Source organism: Pristiophorus japonicus, chromosome 21, assembly GCF_044704955.1.
Source record: "Pristiophorus japonicus isolate sPriJap1 chromosome 21, sPriJap1.hap1, whole genome shotgun sequence".
In the NCBI taxonomy this organism is placed as follows: Eukaryota; Metazoa; Chordata; class Chondrichthyes; family Pristiophoridae; genus Pristiophorus; species Pristiophorus japonicus.
In genome coordinates, this window is record NC_091997.1 from 12,303,361 (window position 1) to 12,321,807 (window position 18,447).

The window sequence follows — 18,447 nt, forward strand, 5'->3', positions numbered from 1 at the left end:
AAGGAGAGCCAATGGGTGCATTCTCCATGGAGAAGATCTGGGGAGGTTCTCATGCTGAAGGTGGTTGCTCACTGAACCCAGCATTAAAAAGCATTCGGTATTTAACAAGTGACTGGTGTTTGGAATAACCCTAGCCTTGTCTTTTCAGCATTCTTGGTCTTCCTGATGAAGAGGAATGGCCTGCCGATGCTCCACTGCCCTACAGCTCCTTCACTCCCAGGCCGCTAAAGCCTATCGAAGATTTACTGCCTCAAATTGATTCATTAGGAAAAGACCTACTACTTGTGAGTTTGCCTGTCTTGACACTTTGGTGTTCTGTTTAAACCAAAAGTTATAAATCATTTTCTTTCTGTTTTTACTGTGTAGCCCTACCCATCTTCCCCCCAACCCCCTCACTTTCTCTCTCTCTCTCTTTCTTTCTCATTCCTTCCTAAGCTACGCAACACGTTACACTGCACTGTTTGCCCAGGGACAACACGGGCCAGCCCACACTGCGATATGTGTGCGCACTAGGTCCGTGCAGCAGAGCTGCTCTCCAGCCGTCTTGGTCAATCCTTGCCACTGGACCAAGACCTAGCTCTGTCAAGCCCGTGTGGTGGCTGGTGTGCAATGGTCACCACATGGTAAAAAAATCCACACACAGGCATCTTCCACCCTTCAACATGTAGTTCAGCACCTGGAGTATCATTGAAACACCTGAGAACTCACCCCTTTTTTGGTGGAAGCAAGTCATCCTCGACACGAGGGACTGCCTAAGAAAGAAGAAAAGACTGTTTGGATGTCCAGCCCACCGTCTGTCCAGGGTCCGTGTCCCCGCACTGGCCAAAAACTTTCCCCGCAGCCATGTTTTCCCAGCAAGACTAATGGAGCTCATCCCACAGGACAAGTTCCAATATGCTTGGGAATATCCTCACATAGCCGCAGGTATCCATCGGCCACAGTTTATACACGCGATACCTGGGAGTCCCCGGCCAAAGACCGCCCTAGGAGGAGGAAGAGCATCCGGGAGGGCGCTGAGCACCTCGAGTCTCGTCGCCGAGAGCATGCAGCGAAAGGCAAACCAGGCTCCCCACCCGCCCTTTCCTCCAGCCACTGTCTGCCCCACCTGTGACAAGAGACTGTAATTCCCGAATTGGACGGTTCAGCCACCTGAGAACTCACTTTTAGAGTGGAAGCAAGTCTTCCTCGATTTCGAGATGACTGCCTATGATGATGATGATTGTAAGTTCTTTGAAATGATAATTCATCAAAAAAAGGACACCCATCAAACCACAAAATATTATCAATTAAAAAAAAAAATCACTGTTCTACAATTCTGTGTATTTTCTAAAGTTACTAAGATCATGTTCGGTCTGCTACGTGAGGAGGAAAATGAGCCTAATTTTCAGTGGATTATCACTAGGGATGATCCTTGTCTATCTGTCTCGGTTACAAGCGGAGTTATGTTTTTTGAGTTTTATAGTCATGCAGTGATTTCCGGCTCTTCCAACATAACTCGCTCTTTAGGGGGTGGGTGGTGTAATGTAGTTGCTTCATGGGTTCTTCGCGTAAAAATTCATAGCAACACATTGCTATTAAGAACTAGTTGGTTTATTAGCAAAGGTTTAACAATCACACTACACATTACCAGTTTAACTATTTTAATTGTGCACTTTAAACAAATGCCCCCTACAAGGGGGGGGTCACACTCCAAAATAATTTTTTTTCCAGTGCCCCCTTTATTGGGGGGAGGCGGGGGTTTAAGGCACTAAAAACAGAAATTATACGTGTCCCCTGGCTAAAAAAAAGGGGGGGGGGGCACTAAAACCGGCAAATTAAACTTTAAACTCAAATGGTCAAATTAAAATTTGGTTGCCGGGGGTGATGATGCACTCCAGTCCCTCCGGCGCCCACCTCTCGCGGAAGGCCGCGAGCGTACCGGTGGACACCGCGTGCTCCATCTCCAGGGACACCCTGGCCCGGATGTAACCACAGAACAGAGGCAGGCAGTCGAGCTGAACGATCCCCTCGACCGCCCGCTGCCTGGGACCGGCTGATGGCCCCCTTGGCTGTGCCCAGGAGCAGTCCTACGAGGAGGCCTTCGGACCTACCCGCTCCCCTCCGCACAGGGTGCCCAAAGATCAGGAGAGTGGGACTGAAGTGAAACCAGATTTTGAGGAGCACATTACCAGTTCATCCACCAGGCTCTTAACCACCTGCCTCAATGTGGATCCCCCCTAACCCACCTGGCTGGGGTTTTATTGAGACTTGTGAACATGGAGTCACGTGACTGACTAAGCCACTCCCAACTCAACAGCTCCACAACTCTTTTGGCTGTAAAATAATAAATCAATTAAATCAAGTGCCCCCTGATTAAAGTGGGGGGGACACTCCAAACAGTTTTCAAATGCCTTTTTTTGTATTTTTGGGGGTTTTTATGGGTTTTTTTTGTGGGTTTTTTTGGGCAGTAAAACCACAAATTATACAAGTGCCCCCTGGCTAAAAAGGGAGGGGGACACTAAAATCCGGCAATAAAACAAATTAAACTTTAAAACATATAAAATCAAATTAAAATGTGGTTGCCGGGGATGATGACGCACTCCAGTCCCTCCGGCGCCCACCTCTTGCGGAAGGCCGCGAGTGTACCGGTGGACACCGCGTGTTCCATCTCCAAGGACACCCTGGCTCAGATGTAACCGCGGAAGAGAGGCAGGCAGTCGGGCTGAACGACCCCCTCGACCGCCCGCTGCCTGGACCGGCTGATGGCGCCCTTGGCCGTGCCCAGGAGCAGTCCTACGAGGAGGCCTTCCGACCTGCCCGCTCCCCTCCACACGGGGTGCCCAAAGATCAGGAGTGTGGGACTGAAGTGCAACCAGAATTTGAGGAGCACATTACCAGTTCATCCACCAGGCTCTCAACCTCCTGCCTCATTGTGGATCCCCCCTAACCCACCTGGCTGGGGTTTTATTGAGTCTTGTGAACATGGAGTCACGTGACTGGCTAAAACTCAAAAGCTCCACAAACCTGTGAACATACTCACAGATGCATACATTACAGCTGTGTGGAAGGAGATTGAGGGCAAGAGGTCTAGTGGCCAAAATGTGCCAGGAACCTGCTGCCTGTTACATACTGACAGCACAGTGCTGGGGGTCCAGGAGGCTTGCGTGAGGCTCCTGTGACAACATCCATTGCCGGCTTCCTCACATTTTCCATCGTCTAATGCCATTTGCATGACATCATCACTGTGTGACAGGCACATAGCAACGGTCAGCCAGGTGGAGGGCCTTCCTGGTATTCTTAAAGCTGTGAATTCTGTTGTTTTTGACAGGTTTAAAAAGGTTTGTTTTGTTATTTTGAGGCCCCTTGCCTTTTTTTACATTTCAGTTTTACTTTTTGGCTTTTTCTCATACCTGCCCTTCAAGGGTCTGTCGCTGTGAATTGCAACAGCCCTCTCTGCACAAGACGGCTGCTCGGTTGGCAATTCCTTGTGCACTCGGAGCGCTGGAGGACGGGGAGGGGCTCGACCATCATGAGCAGAGGCGGGAGCGCCCGCACCAGACGCGGACCTGCGCCCACCCGCGGACCCCAGCACGTCACGGGGCTCTGCTTCGCCAGGGAGGCCGTCTCCAAGCGTCAGCAGGTTGTCCTTCAACCCCTCCCGCAGCCGGAGTGGCAGCTCTCTGTTACGTATGTAATAACTCGATAGACTGACTACTGTAAACTAACACAGGTACAAACCTGGCTCTGCTTTATTCGGGCCCAGAGTGATTACATTACATGATGGCTGGCCTTTTATACCTGGGCAGCGCACACAAGCGTACAGCCCGATGACCTCCGACAGTAGCGCCGCCTGGTGGCTAGTAACCCTAAGTGTACATACATGACGCTATCCTGCTGGTGCAAGCCTTAAACTTCGGTGTCGCTGGCTCCTTCCTAGCTGCCTCGGGCCTTCACGGTCAGATCAGTCGATCTGCATTGCACTGCCGCACACACCAGAGGAACCATTGTCCAGGGGCAAAGTCTTCATCACTCTTCCTCAGGGTGACGGCCATTGGCGAGAAAGGGTTCTCCGGCTTTTCCCAATTGTAAGGCCTTGCTGATGGGTCCCATGAGGCCATCCAGGTTCCTCACCCCCCCCCCCCCCCAGAATAGAAGGGCTTCTATTTCAACATGAAGATTGTATGCGACCATCGTTCAGGAGAAGGACGGGCACCCCAGATGCATTTATCGCTCCCTTTTTTTTTCTCTTTTCCCGGGGCAGCTGGTGATGATGCGACCATTCTAGACTCCCCCCCCATCTAGACTCATCTTTTGTTTCCTAACTTGTGCCATTACCATCTCACGTTTGCCCATCATCTCTTTTGTCTCTTAAATCTCTCCTGCCTTCCACCCTATCACAGACCTTCCCTTTTTGTTTGTTCCTCCCCCTCCATATTTCCCAGCCCCCTGCACTTCGTTAAGAATCTGTTACGTTTCAAACTTCTGACCTGAAACGCTAACTCTGTTTCTCTCCACAGATGCTGCCTGACCCGCTGAGATTTCCAGCATTTTCTGTTTTTATTTCAGATTCCAGCATCCGCTGTATTTTGCTTTTGCATTTATTCTATGCCAGTCTGCTGTCCCGCCATTATTTCAAGGCCTTTGCATCCTAAATGGATAGGAATTAGAGCAGGGCATTCAGTCAGATCATGGCTGATCTGCACCTCAACCCTATTTACCAGCCGCTGGACCCATATCCCTTGATACCCCTATCTAACAAAAACCTAGCGATCTCACTCTTGGGGGTTTGGATGGATCCTGGGTGACCAGGGATCCTCTCTTGAGCTGTGGTTGAAAGAGAAGAGTTTAATGAAATACTTGCTTCCACAGGACAACAGAACTTACATTGGGTCTGCTGAAATACAGCTTCTGCTGTGTGGATAGGCCTGGGGGATGCTGCTTTCCAACCCTGAACAGGTCTCCAAATTGACCAGCATGCAGCACACCACTATGTTGCTATCAGCAGAGAAGTCACCATGCAGAGGGGGAATGAGTAGGGTCAGGGAGGGCAAAGAGAAGACGGAAACAGTGAGGTCGAGCTCGAGGAGTTCACAGTTGCACCAGAACAGCACGGATAGCAAATCTGACAAAATTCACTCCAGAACCATTTCACTTCAACTTGGAAGCTCTCCAGTGCAAGCATTCCTGCAGCATGTTCCCAGTCGCTCCAGACCCAAAGGCACAGTGACCCCGTATTATACCCCACGGTGACCCCGTATTATACCCCACGGTGACCCCGTATTATACCCCACGGTGACCCCGTATTATACCCCACGGTGACCCCGTATTATACCCCACGGTGACCCCGTATTATATCCCACGGTGACCCCGTATTATACCCCACGGTGACCCCGTATTATACCCCACGGTGACCCCGTATTATACCCCACGGTGATCCCGTATTATACCCCACAGTGACCCCGTATTATAACTCACGGTGACCCTGTATTATACCCCACGGTGACCCTGTATTATACCCCACGGTGACCCCGTATTATACCCCACGGTGACCCCGTATTATACCCCACAGTGACCCCGTATTATACCCCACAGTGACCCCGTATTATAACTCACAGTGACCCTGTATTATACCCCACGGTGACCCCGTATTATACCCCACAGTGACCCCGTATTATACCTCACCCACCCTGCCTATGCAGACATGTAGCATGAGCAATTAACCTCCTGCACAATGTTCATATCCAAATTCCAAACCTTTATTTGTGAAAGTGTTGTCTTGTGTGCTGTTTGTACCTCTATCCCAGGTGCTTCCCCTTTGTGACTGTATGACGTGAGTGTCCCATTACCTTTACTAATGCTGCGTCTGGGCACTGCCTCTAGTGGGGGAAGGAAGTGAGCTGGCTGGCTGCTGATTGGCCCTAAGGGCTTCCTGAGATGGGGGAGGTGCGCTATCTCTTGTTACAGGGTCACGAGATGGCCCTGCAGTTGCTGGCATCATGTCTGATACAGTGATAGATGACTAGGCTGGCTCTCTATCTGGCTCTGCGTTGCCCTTGTGCGCGGGGCAGGCAGGTGCCATGGATGGTGCCTATCTTCGCGGGTCGCTGCTGCTCAGCACTCCCTCAAGTTCTTCCATCTGCATGGGGGCAGAACGCAGAGCTTCAGGGAGGCTGCTGTGGCTCCATTGTCAGGGTCATGTCCAGACCTTTCCCAAGCGTGGTAATCCTAACCGTCCTGGAACTGCCAACTTGTACAAAGCTCAGCTTATCCCCCACTGTCCCATCAGGCCTGCCCCAGCCTTTGTCCGCAACGCATTGCATTTCAAATTCTCATCTTTTGTTTTGATATCCCTCAGTGTCCTTACCCCACCTTGTCTCTGCGACCTTAATTTCCCTCTCGCAGCCTTCGGCCTTCTGTCTCTGACCTTTTATTCATCCATCCTTACTTTGCCCCACCATTGGTAGCACAGGCTTCAACCATCTTGGCCCTGCACTCTGGATCTCCCTCCTTAAACCTTCTCAAAACCCATCTTTTTCACCAAACTCTCGATCATGTCCACTAACTCTTGCACGGCGTCCATTTTTAGATCTATTTTTTTTCTCCCCCCACTCCCCTGTGAAGTGCCTTAAAATGTCTTCTGTGTTAGATATAAATTCAGCAAGGTGTTTTGTAAACCTGCTACACTTCTTTGACCAGACCTCTGTCCCCCATTGCCTTTTCAGTACTCAGCTTGTTAAGGCACTTTAGAATTAGAGCCAGCATTTGCTGTTAGTTTTTCTTTTAATAATTAGAGGAGAAACTAAGAATTTAATGTAATGTGTTTGGCTGGAGGTCAGAATCAATCTGGATCGTGTAAGTGTTGAAGGTCAGTTCATGTTGAAGAGGAGGCAACATTTTTGGAGGCAATACGCGTTCAGAATTGGGCAGCATCAAAATGGTTGAGTCCCCAGGCTTTTCACCAGGATGATTTGGTGCTGCAGTATCCAGTTTGACCACTGGAGGGCCTTGCTGAGCTACATAAATATCAGGGCTCTCCATTATTTCCCTGTAATTGATGCGCACTAAAATTATAAATTACAAAAAAGAAATATTGTTTACAAAATGGTTTCCAGTACCTCATGATGCAGTAGATACACTTGAGGCAGATTCTGCTCCGCAATTGTGGAGTTTAGGCAGACACTCCAGTGCAGTGCTGAGGGAGTGCTGCACTGTCGGAGGTGCCGTCTTTCGGATGAGACGATAAACCGAGGCCCCATCTGCTCTCTCGTGGACGTAAAAGATCGCATGGCACTATTTCAAAGAAGTGCAGAGGGATTATCCCCGGTGTCCTGGCCAATATTTATCCCTCAATCAACATAACCAAAAAGCAGATTACCTGGGCCTTATCACATTGCTGTCTGTGGGAGCTTGCTGTGCGCAAATTGGCTGCCGCATTTCTTACATTACACCAGCGACTACACTCCAAAAGTACTTCATTGGCTGTAAAGCACTTTGAGTCGTCCGATAGTCATGAAAGGTGCTATATAAATGCAAGTCTTTTTTTCTTTCAATTACTCTGGCTCCCTTGGTGTATCTCCCAGTGGGCTGGAGCGGAACAAATAGCAAGGGGAGCTGTCTCATCGACTCCCTGCCTCCCACCGCCACTTCCCAGAGTTACCCCTGGAAGTGATGTCAGTTGTTTAGTATATCTGTTTGCTATGAATCAGAAAACTTGGTTCTTTCTACATTTTAATTTCCAATTGTGGCCGAACATACCGTGTGGTCGGCAAATAATGGGAATACATATAAGAACATAAGAAATAGGAGCAGGAGTAGGCCATACGGCCCCTCGAGCTTGCTCCGCCATTCAATAAGATCATGGCTAATCTGATCATGGACTAAGGTCCACTTCCCTGCCCGCTCCCCATAACCCCTTATCCCCTTATCATTTAAGAAACTGTCTATTTCTGTCTTAAATTTATTCAATGTCCCAGCTTCCAAAATTCTTTGAGGCAGCGAATTCCACAGATTTACAACCCTCTGAGAGAAGAAATTTCTCCTCATCTCAGTTTTAAGTGGGAAGCCCCTTATTCTGAGACTATGTCCTCTAGTTCTAGTCTCCCCCATCAGTGGAAACATCCTCTCTGCATCCAACTTGTCAAGCCCCCTCATAATCTTACACTAAGATCACCTCTCATTCTTCTGAATTCCAATGAATAGAGGCCCAACCTACTCAACCTTTCCTCATAATTCAACCCCCTCATCTCCGGAATCAACCTAGTGAACCTTCTCTTCACTGCCTCCAAAGCAAGTATATCCTTTCATAAATATGGAAACCAAAATTGCATGCAGTATTCCAGGTGTAGCTGTAGCAAGACTTCCCTGCTTTTATACTCCATCCCCTTTGCAATAAAGGCCAAGATTCCATTGGCCTTCCTGATCACTTGCTGTACCTGCATACTAACCTTTTGTGTTTCATGCACAAGTACCCCTTGGCCCCGCTGTACTGCAGCACTTTGCAATCTTTCTCCATTTAAATAATAACTTGCTCTTTGATTTTTTTCTGCCAAAGTGCATGACCTCACACTTTCCAACATTATACTCCACCTGCCAAATTTTTGCCCACTCACTTAGCCTGTCTGTCTTTTGCAGATTTTTTGTGTCCTCCTCACACATTGCTTTTCCTCCCATCTTTGTATCGTCAGCAAACTTGGCTACAGTACACCCGGTCCCTTCAACCAAGTCGTTAATATAGATTGTAAATAGTTGGGGTCCCAGCACTGATCCCTGCGGCACCCCACTAGTAACTATTTGCCATTTATAAATGAATCATTTATCCCAACTCTCTGTTTCCTGTTAGTTAGCCAATCCTCTATCCATGCTAATATATTACCCCCAAACCCGTGAACTTTTATCTTGTGCAGTAACCTGTTGCAGGAACGTTTCTGGCCTCAAGCATTCTCCAGAATATGTTCCCATCATTTGCACCATGGCAACAGAGAGTGCTAGGAATATTGTACGTTCCTGGTGTAAAATGTTACTGGAAAAAATTGAAATTTTAAATGCCCAAGAAGAGTGTAATCAGATGTGGGATCATTAATTATGCTCCCTCTGCCTCAGTTGTTTCAAACTTTTGCAAAATAAAACATTCTTTGGGAGTCCTGAAGTCAGCTTCACAGGCCTCATTGCTGCAGGCTTCTGAGGCCTACAATAGTGATTTCCCTCCTTTCTCCCGAGGCATATACAAATGCCCTAGGAGCCTGCAAAAAGATACTAAAATGAGCCTGACCCCAGGAAAGTGGCTCGGGCCTGGAGCGCAGGCAGAAGTCACACTCTGCCAAACTTACACTGGCGTAAAGACTGGGGAAAGTCAGGCCCTGTGCCTCATGCAGTAGCCTTGACAACCAATACAGAGGAATGTTTAAAGCACACTGTTGCAGGAACATTACTAGCCGCAAGCATTCTCCAGAATAGTTGCTAAAAACAAATCTTAAAATAATATAAAGGTGGAAACAGATAATGAAAACTTACTTAGGCAATGCAGTTTTGTTTCAATGCATATAGGAATTTGTAAGATCCAGAACTGTGGTACTGGCCCATGTGGGCTGGGAATGTCCCATGTTCAGACTCTGGTCTCTCGTGTTAGCCAGTATTCTCTAGGGCAGTGATAGAAGCGCTACAGTTGGCCACAAAGTCCCAGGCACTGTCTGTTCATTGTCCTGTGGCCCTTGATCCCTGTCGAAAAGTAAACAGCTGGACATTGAATGATAACAGGATGGGTTCAGCGCTGATACCCGCATAGTCAATTAATCTATCGCCATTCTCTCCAGGCTGTCATATGCAAAATGGACACTTGTGCAAGGTACAGGGGGAAACCACTGGAATTGTACCTCAGCATTTAGGGAGCTGGGAGGAGATTGGAAGTGGGCATGGATAGAGTTTCTGAGTCAGGCACCAGAAGCAGACCGTTCTCGAGTTCTCGTCAACATCACTTACTCTTCGGTCAGTAAACACCTCTTACCCCTTGATCTCGAAACTTGGCTCTTTCTACATTTCCACTTTCAAAATGATCAGTTCTCAGGTGTTACATTTTTACCATCTTGCAACAAGTCGCTGAATTGGCCAGAGGTCAGAGGGTAATGAAAACCTCCCAATATTGAAACTTCCTGCCACTCCTGAAGAATAGTGAAGCTTTTCCAAAGATTGAAGATAAGCTATGGTATTGGTATTAGGAATTAATACAGAATCAGAACGTTGGAATATGACTGTGAATCCAAAATTATCAAAGAATTTAACTATTTCTGAGCTCCCAAATCTTCCTTAATAAGAATCATGTATGAAACAAGAAAAAGACAGTCTGCCCGTTGAACCCATCTCTTCTGACAAGCACTGTACAATTGGCACCATGATCGACTCTCCCTAACCACTTAATCAACAGCAAAACTCCTTACGCACAAAGATAGTAGAGTGGACAGCTCCAGGCTATCAGTCTTAATATTCAAATCTACATTATTTGTTCCAGACCATCCCTGTGCGTTCTATGCATGGGATCCCAGTGACCTCAGTCAAGGGATATATGGAGAATTTGATCACCGGTATCTGCATCAGCTTGGCTCAACCTCTGAATTGAAGAAAAAAAAGTAATGGATTAAGCCGTACTCTGGGGCTTGAGCGCATAATGTAGGCTGAGGGACTACTCCTTGTTTGAGGTGTCCTCTCTCGGAGGAGACCTTTAAGACCAGACGCCATCATAAGTGGGCAATATAGATCCCAGAGCATTATTCGAAGCAGGGTACGACGCCCACCCACACCCCCCCCCCCCCCCACCACCCTGCGTAATCCTGAACAACATGATTCCCTCACTCAGCAGCACCAAAGTAAATTAGCTGATCATTCATGTCACTGCTGTTTGTGGGATCCTGCTGTTTGCAAATTGGTGGCCGCGTTTGCCTATACAACAACAACTCGAAGGTAAATTGCTTTGCGGACATGAAAGGCGCTATATTTCCCACATTACAACAGTGACTACACTGCAAAAGTACTTAATTGGCTGTAAAGCGCCCTGAGGCGTCCAGTGGTCATGAAAGGCGCTATATAAATGCAAGCCTTTCCTCCCATTCAGCTCCAAAGGTTCCCAACTGCATTGCATTTTATTGCTTTTGATACTAAACTATTTCCTACGTCAACTATGTGAGGAAAATGGCCTTTGCTCAAGGGTTTGCCTGTTTGCGTGCTTTTTCCCAATGGGTCACATTAATTCTCTTTTTCAGAAATGTCTCCACTTCAGTCCAGACCGAAGGACCTCCACCTACGAGGCGCTTGCCCATCCCTATTTCAGCGATACGCCGGAGCATTTTGAGGTCTGCGGTCACGAATGAACAAGGGAGCTCTTTGTGTTTAACTGAAAGCAGACACACCTCAGTAATTAAAACCCACACCGCCTGCAGAAATAATCGGCAGAAGCAGTGTGACTGCAAAGTCTTGGACGTGTACAAGAGTGAAATCGTTTTCTACATTACAAACGGTGACTTCAATTCAAAAGTACTTCATTTGGCTGTAAAGCGCTTTGGGACGATGTCCCGACGTCATGAAAGGCGCTGTTTAAATATAAGTCTTTTTCTTTCTTTTGAAACACTGCAGAGAATGAATCGTTGCAAGTGAAGAAAAATCCTGATGTCTTGAGTGCCAATCTTTTTAGTTTTAGTTTTGACAAGATCACCACTGAGACAGAATGTGTTATCATTAATAGAGCACTATGCTTATTAATAGCGTTATCTTTGAGTACCGTATGGTAATCTGAAGAGCCGCAAGTACTTTCTGTTATCAGTACCAGCAGCTGACCGACCTGTGAAAGGTATACGTTTTTAACCTGAGAATGAGCAGCCAATACAAGAAAAGTAACAACCGGGAGGCAAGTGGATTCCTTTGTGCAGCACAGCTCAAAGAACTGGGGCAGTAGTATCATTTGTTTTAAAGAGTAAGATACAACTCAAATGTGTTTTTGGGGGCATTTTCGCCATGAGGAAAGTGAGTGATGTCAATCCATTTCAGTCACCAAATAAAAAAAATAATCCTTAATGAAAATGGAGAATACATCCGGGAAAATAAGTAACAGGTACAGCTGTGTTATACGACAGTGACACCAATAGATTATCTGTAATCCCGCCCGACAGTTCACACACAGTATGTGTAAGTATTGGGAGGCTGAATTTCCCTGGGGCTGTAAATGAAGCACTTTCTGGCCGGATGGGAGCGGAACTTGGGATCCTGTTAGGCTGAGTCCATCCCCTTACTCCACTGATCAGATGGTGGGCCAGGGGTTTTACTCTACTATTGAAATGGGGGAGTATGCCACAGAATGAATTTCTCCCCCAGTCAGTGTTGCTAAGGGCTCCTTGTGTGGAGGAGTGGTGGGGATTTAGGGCTAAAACCTCCATTTATTTTGCTTGCTAACGCCCACGTAATGCCCATTTAACCACTGAAATGACGTATAACACCCAGGTATCGCCCATTTTGGCACGACATGGAAACTGACGGGCTTTTTTTTGCGATTTATCGGCGAGCGTTACTTTCCGCATGTGCTTAACGGCGCGAAAAAATATTATTGGCCGCCCACTTTTTTGGGGCGGAATCGGCAGAATGGGCGATTTCAACGCCCATATTATCACCTAGCGTTACTTTCCTCACGAACTTAACACAGAGATTCAGTAATAACGCCCAGCGACTTTTTTGTCATAAAGAATATATTTACCCAAACTAGCAGTCACGGAGATCGCCCACCATCAATTTCACCACCTCGCACACATATCACCCAGAATATCGCCCGCTCAAAAAACCACCCACAAAAAGTGGAACTAACCGGGATGGATGCCAGCGGTGTGGCTGCATTTGTTAAATCCCACTCCTACGTGAGGAGCTGATATTGGAAAGATTTGCCTGAAAGAGCGCTGATGTGAGTGACAACGCTGACACACTGCTGTGTGTGTGCAGCTCAGACATCAATGGCGCCCATCAACTTGGTGCCAGTTAAAGTTTACGTTGATTGATGTAAAGTTGTATTTAACCCTTTCACGGTAAGGAATTACCAGTGTGTAACAGTCCAGCTATCTGAGACAATGCGCAACAAGATAATGTTCAATAACAAAAGTTTAATACCAACATTGGTCTGAAATCATAAGTGACGCAGCCAATAACACCCAACCACCGCCTACATCCCACTTTTTCCATCATTGACATAAATCACATGGTATGCCTAGCAACACAGAATACAAAGGCAAAGCAGGAGCGTGGTCCCCAGCCCCCATACATTTCAACAAATTGCATACACCCAGGTGGAGATATAACACAGCCATCACCTGCGCACATGCACCTCACTTTTCTTCCCCCCCCTCTCGTTCTTCTCCCCACCTCAATCCCTTCCCCTCCTCGCTCCATGGCGCCTGGCCAAGGAGCTCCTCAGGCAGTGCCTCATTGGGGGGCATGAAGGCAGATGCGGTGGGTGCACGGGTACGGGAGCGGCGGGGGCCAAGGAGGCAGCATTCTCTGATGCAGAAGCAGGATCTTGGTCCTTGCTCTCATCTGTCATTCGCAGTGGTGGTGAGGAACCTAGAGGTGGAGTGCTGTGGTCGGGGACCACTGGGAGCCCTTTGCCACCACTGTCCCTGGCCACTAGCTCCAGGGTCTCCTCCATCCCTTCCATGTTATATCTTATTTGTTGGACAAAAACTCGGTGCCAACTATGTTCTTGGTGCTTAGTAGGCTTCTTGCTTCTGGTGAGTCTCCGTCGCGCCTCCCACAACAGCCAGACAAGCACACACCACAGCCACACACACTTTCAGTGCCTCTGAGCTCCCCCTCTGTCTCCTGTTCTGCGCATGTCATGATGACCCTTGACCTCCAGAATCGCGGGAATCGAGCGTTGCCATGCCGTTGCTCAGGACGGCCACACTTTACGGCAGAAGGTCAAAAAAATGTTAACACTACCGCCCATTTGATACCGCTCACGGTAACGCCCATTTTCAAAAATGTAAACTGGGTGTTTTAAGAATGGGCGAGAAGCTGGCAATCTGAAAACCCTTTTTTACCGCCCATGCCGAAAATAATGCCCATTTTTGGGTGATAAGCTCAAAAGTGGAGGCTCTAGACCTTAAAAGTTAAAAGCCTGGTGGCCCTACTGCCTACAATCTCAGAGCGGTTGATCACATACTGGATGGTGGAGCCAGGACCCTTGTACCTCAGTGAGATGCTGCGGCAATGTTGCTCTCCCAAAAGCCCCCTCCCCCCCTGAGGTGATTCATGGCCATGTCTCTTCACACATATTATCAGCTCATTTTGTTGCCATTGCGAAGACCTGCCTGAAGGGCGATTAATATTAATGTCCAAGATACAATCCTGAATGTGTTTGTTTTTAAATATATAATAGATCATGGATAATGAAGCTGAAGCTTTGAGAGGAAGTTACAGAACGGCTGTAAGTTCAGTAAAATTGGACGGTGCCATTTTGTGTGTAGTTGCTGTACATGAGTATTTTTTTAAAATGTGAAAACATACATTTTATGAACGACGTGTGTGAAGAGCTCCGTGTGGAACTGTGTAATATATTTGCTTCATGCGTTCTGTGCTTAAGAATTCAAAATAACACATTGTTATTAAGAACTAGTTGGTTTATTAACAAAGGTTTGACAATCACACTACACATTACCAGTTCATCCACTGGGCTCACAACTGCATACCTCATTGTGGATGACCTAGACTCGACTGACTGGGGTTTTATTGAGTCTTGTGAGCATCACATGACCGGCTAAGCCACTCACAATGCAACAGCTCTACAAACCTATGAGCATCCTCACAGGTGCATAGAGAGCCTGAAGGTCCCAAGTTTGATCCACATTACAATAGTGACTACACGTCAAAAACAAAGTACTTCATTGGCTGTGAAGCGTGTTGGGACCTCAGGTGGTCATGAAAGGTGCTATATAAATGCAAGTCTTTCTGCTCTGGGCTGAGTTAACTAGACTCAGCTGGGCCAGTGATAGGGGTGCTCAACAGCCTGAGCGAGAGAGAGGAAGAAGTCAACAATTCCTCTTGGAGGAGAGAAGAAAAACAGCACCAAACTCATCCAAAATGGCAAGCTGTAGATCGTCAAAGATGTCAGAGTCCTGGCTGTATATACATGGGGGGAACTAGCATATCTATACTGGAAAACAATGCATCATTCATTGAATAACCTCACACAAATTGGCAGCGCTGTAAAATGTTTGCATTGCATCTTGTGACATATTGAGCAGTTAAGTGGGGGGGGGGGGGGGGGGGGAGGGAGTTCGGTGGGGCCATAAACCATGTGTTGAATACATAAAGATGTTTGCAGATAGTGGAAGCATGCTGAGTGTGCAGTGCAGGGCTTATCAAAGAGCATTGACCCCCGCCCAAATTCATTCCGACTATTGGACTGCAGCTTATATTTTCAAATGCAATAAACTAACACAAGGTTTTCCTGCAGGGTGCAGACTTATCAAGTATAGAACCGGCACACGATGGTAAATGAATCCCAGACTCCCCAAGTCTTAAAACCAAAAAAGGTTGAAAAGGTAAAAAGATTTAAATCCTTAGTGTTGTCTATAATTGTTTTTTAAAATTACATGTTTCTTGCTGAAGTACTAATTAGTCAAAAATAGACACAGATGGAATAATGTGAGTATACTGTTAGTAAGTATAATTTCTACGGGTGTAATGATGCTTAAAGCTTTATTGTTTCGTTCTGTCCCCATTCCAGAATTAAAGCTCCTTTACCCAATGTCTCCTTGGCCAGGCCGTGACCTCACTTCCTACAACATCACACTTTCCAAGCCACAAACACGACCAGCTGGGATTCCACCCACAATCGGCAAGTGAAGGCGAGCAAGTCCTTTAACATCCATAAGACAGACATTTACTAGTGGACATAACAGTCTTCATTTTCCTTAAATCTGACACGTGTTTGAGGATGTGTTAACGTATCGCAATGTTTTCCTGGATTTTTCCCTTTTTTTTCTTGGATACTGTCCAAGCAATTTTAGATTAAAAAGTAACTTTAAATAAACTTCAGAACAAATATGAAAACAAATAAATTGATTGCTATTTGTCCTGGCGACCAAACATTTGCAGACTGTGTTTGAATGTAACTCTAACAGTGAAATGAGAGGCTGCAACAACCATAGTTTTAGGGACAAGCAGTCAATTCGCACTAAAGATTTTACAAAGCTACTCTTGAGCCAGCTATAAAAAGAGATGCAAGAACGCCTCTGGGCAACTTTTGGGAAGGGATTAGGAGGTGTGGAGGGGGAGTTAGTGCCTGAAAATACCGCCAATAGAAACAGACATAGAACCACAATCCTCAGAAGGATTGAGCGGCTCAAGCAGAAGGCCCAACAACACCTGCATGGATAAAAAAATTCTCACTTGCATTTATATAGCGCCTTTCACGATCACCGGATGTCTGAAAGTGCTTTTCAGCCAATGAAGTACTTTTGGAGTGTAGTCACTGTTGTAATGTGGGAAACACGGCAGCCAATTTGCGCACAGCAAGCTCCCACAAACAGCAATGTGATAATGACCAGATAATCTGCTATAGTGATGTTGATTGAGGAATAAATATTGGCCAGGACACTCCTCTGCTCTTTGAAATAGTGCCATGAGATCTTTTACGTCCATCTGAGAGAGCAGACAGGGTTTCGGGTGGGCAATAAATGCTGTCTTGCCATCATCCCAAGAACACACTAAGAGCGTAGTGCTGAAGGAATTTCAGTTATGCTTATGGCATTAATTTTCAACCTGATCTTTCGCTCCTCAAAATAAGAAATAATGAATTTCTAAAAACAAAATTAAGGATTGTCTAATGGGTACAAGAACCAATTCAAATGTTAAATAATTGCATTGTGTTAAATGAAACACCAGGGCAGTATTTGTGGAGAAGTTGGGCAGCCGAGTTTTGGTCACCTCAAGTTTACGTAAGGTAGAATGTGGGCGGCCAGCCAAGATTGTATTGGAATAGTCAAGTCTAGAGGTAACAAAGGCATGTATGAAGGCATCAGCAGCGGATGAGCTGAGGCAAGGGCGGAGACGGGCGATGTTACGGAGATGGAAATAGGCGATCTTAGTTATGCTGTGGATATGTGGTCGAAAGCTCATTTCAGCGTCTAATGTGACACCAAGGTTGCAAACAGCCTGGTTCAGCTTCAGACAGAAGTTGGGGAGAGGGATGGAGCCAGTGGGTTGGGAGCGAGTTTGTGGCGGGGACCAAAAGCAATGGCTTCGGTCTTCCCAATATTCAATTGGAGAAAATTTCTGCTCAACCAGAACTGGATGTCGGACAAGCAGTCTGACAATTTAGAGAGAAGTGGTAGTGAGGTAGAACTGGGTGTCATCAGCGTACATATGGAAAATTACACTGTGTTTCCGGATGATGGTTGCCAAGGGGCAACATGTAGATGAAAAATAGGACGAATATTTGTACAGGCAAAAGCAACTGCACATAATGTAGTATACAGGAGAAAAACTTGAATGCTTGGAACAGGAGCCATAGCAACAGCAGAAAGCATTGGCCCTGAACCCGGGAAGGCATCGGAAAAAGCCGGTTTCCAGCGCACAATGCGCGTGCGCTGAAAACGGCTTTTCCGATCTGTCAAGACCTCAAAATTCTTGTGCCTGATAAAAGCAGGGGCATAGCCTACTTTTACAGGCGTAAGAGTTTAAAAACATACAAAAATAAAAAATTTTTAAAAACACATCATTTTTAAAAACCCTACATTTATTTTTAGCCATAATTTAAAAACTCGGAAAAATTTTTTTTCTCTCAGTTGTTTATTAACTTTAATTTCAAATAATTTTAATTATGTGAGGTATGTTTTGTATTTTTTATTACATGCGTTTAGTGTCTTTTTTCTCATTAATAGCAATGAGAACTGGTAGATACGGAGTTCCCATTGCTATTAATGAGAAAGCTGTGGAATACTGTACCTGATTGGCTGAGCAGTCACACGTGACTGCATTTTCTGCGTGGGAACCTGGAGGACGGGAGCGCACTTCGCAGCGCGGGAAGAGAAGGCCTCCCCACCGGAATTCGCACTCTTCTCCCGGACCACCAGGTACTTTCGTAGAAACGTTTCAGTTCGGAAGCAATTGCCCGCGGGAAGCCTCCGACCGCAATTTCAGGACCAATATTACAGATCTTTAGGACAAGAATGAGTTCATACATGTTCATTGATGTCATATCTGAGAGCTCTGAGTGGCAATATCCCAGGGCAACATGGTTGCGAAGAGCGGGTTTTGCAGCAATATGATGAGTACACTGACTATAGTGTCGACGTAGTTTGTCTGAATCTGGCTGCTCACTTTGTGGACCTTGTGTCATGCTAAAAGCAGAAACCCCTGGACCTCCCCCACCCCGCTCCCCCCCCCCTCCCAATCCTTGGCTGGGAAGGGTTCAGTGGCTGTGGATGATTCCACCTCACA

At 46.6% G+C, this 18,447-nt stretch overlaps 1 protein-coding gene and 1 long non-coding RNA gene across 5 annotated transcripts in view; both read left to right on the forward strand.

The window, feature by feature from the left end:
- The window catches only part of LOC139233832 (cyclin-dependent kinase 6-like), a 41,042-nt gene extending 29,176 nt beyond the window's left edge, over positions 1-11,866 (forward strand). For all 4 annotated transcript variants that reach the window (XM_070864400.1, XM_070864398.1, XM_070864397.1 and 1 more), the window contains exons 7-8: positions 149-284; positions 11,229-11,866. In XM_070864400.1, coding sequence (XP_070720501.1) covers positions 149-284; positions 11,229-11,336 — 244 coding nt within the window. In that variant the 3' untranslated portion in view covers positions 11,337-11,866. The remainder of the gene's footprint in view (positions 1-148; positions 285-11,228) is intronic.
- A 1,601-nt stretch (positions 11,867-13,467) lies between these two features.
- LOC139233833 (uncharacterized) lies at positions 13,468-15,963 on the forward strand. Its single transcript, XR_011588220.1, has 3 exons — positions 13,468-14,428; positions 15,458-15,545; positions 15,731-15,963. It is a non-coding gene; the product is annotated as an uncharacterized lncRNA (long non-coding RNA).
- Positions 15,964-18,447: the final 2,484 nt, after the last annotated feature.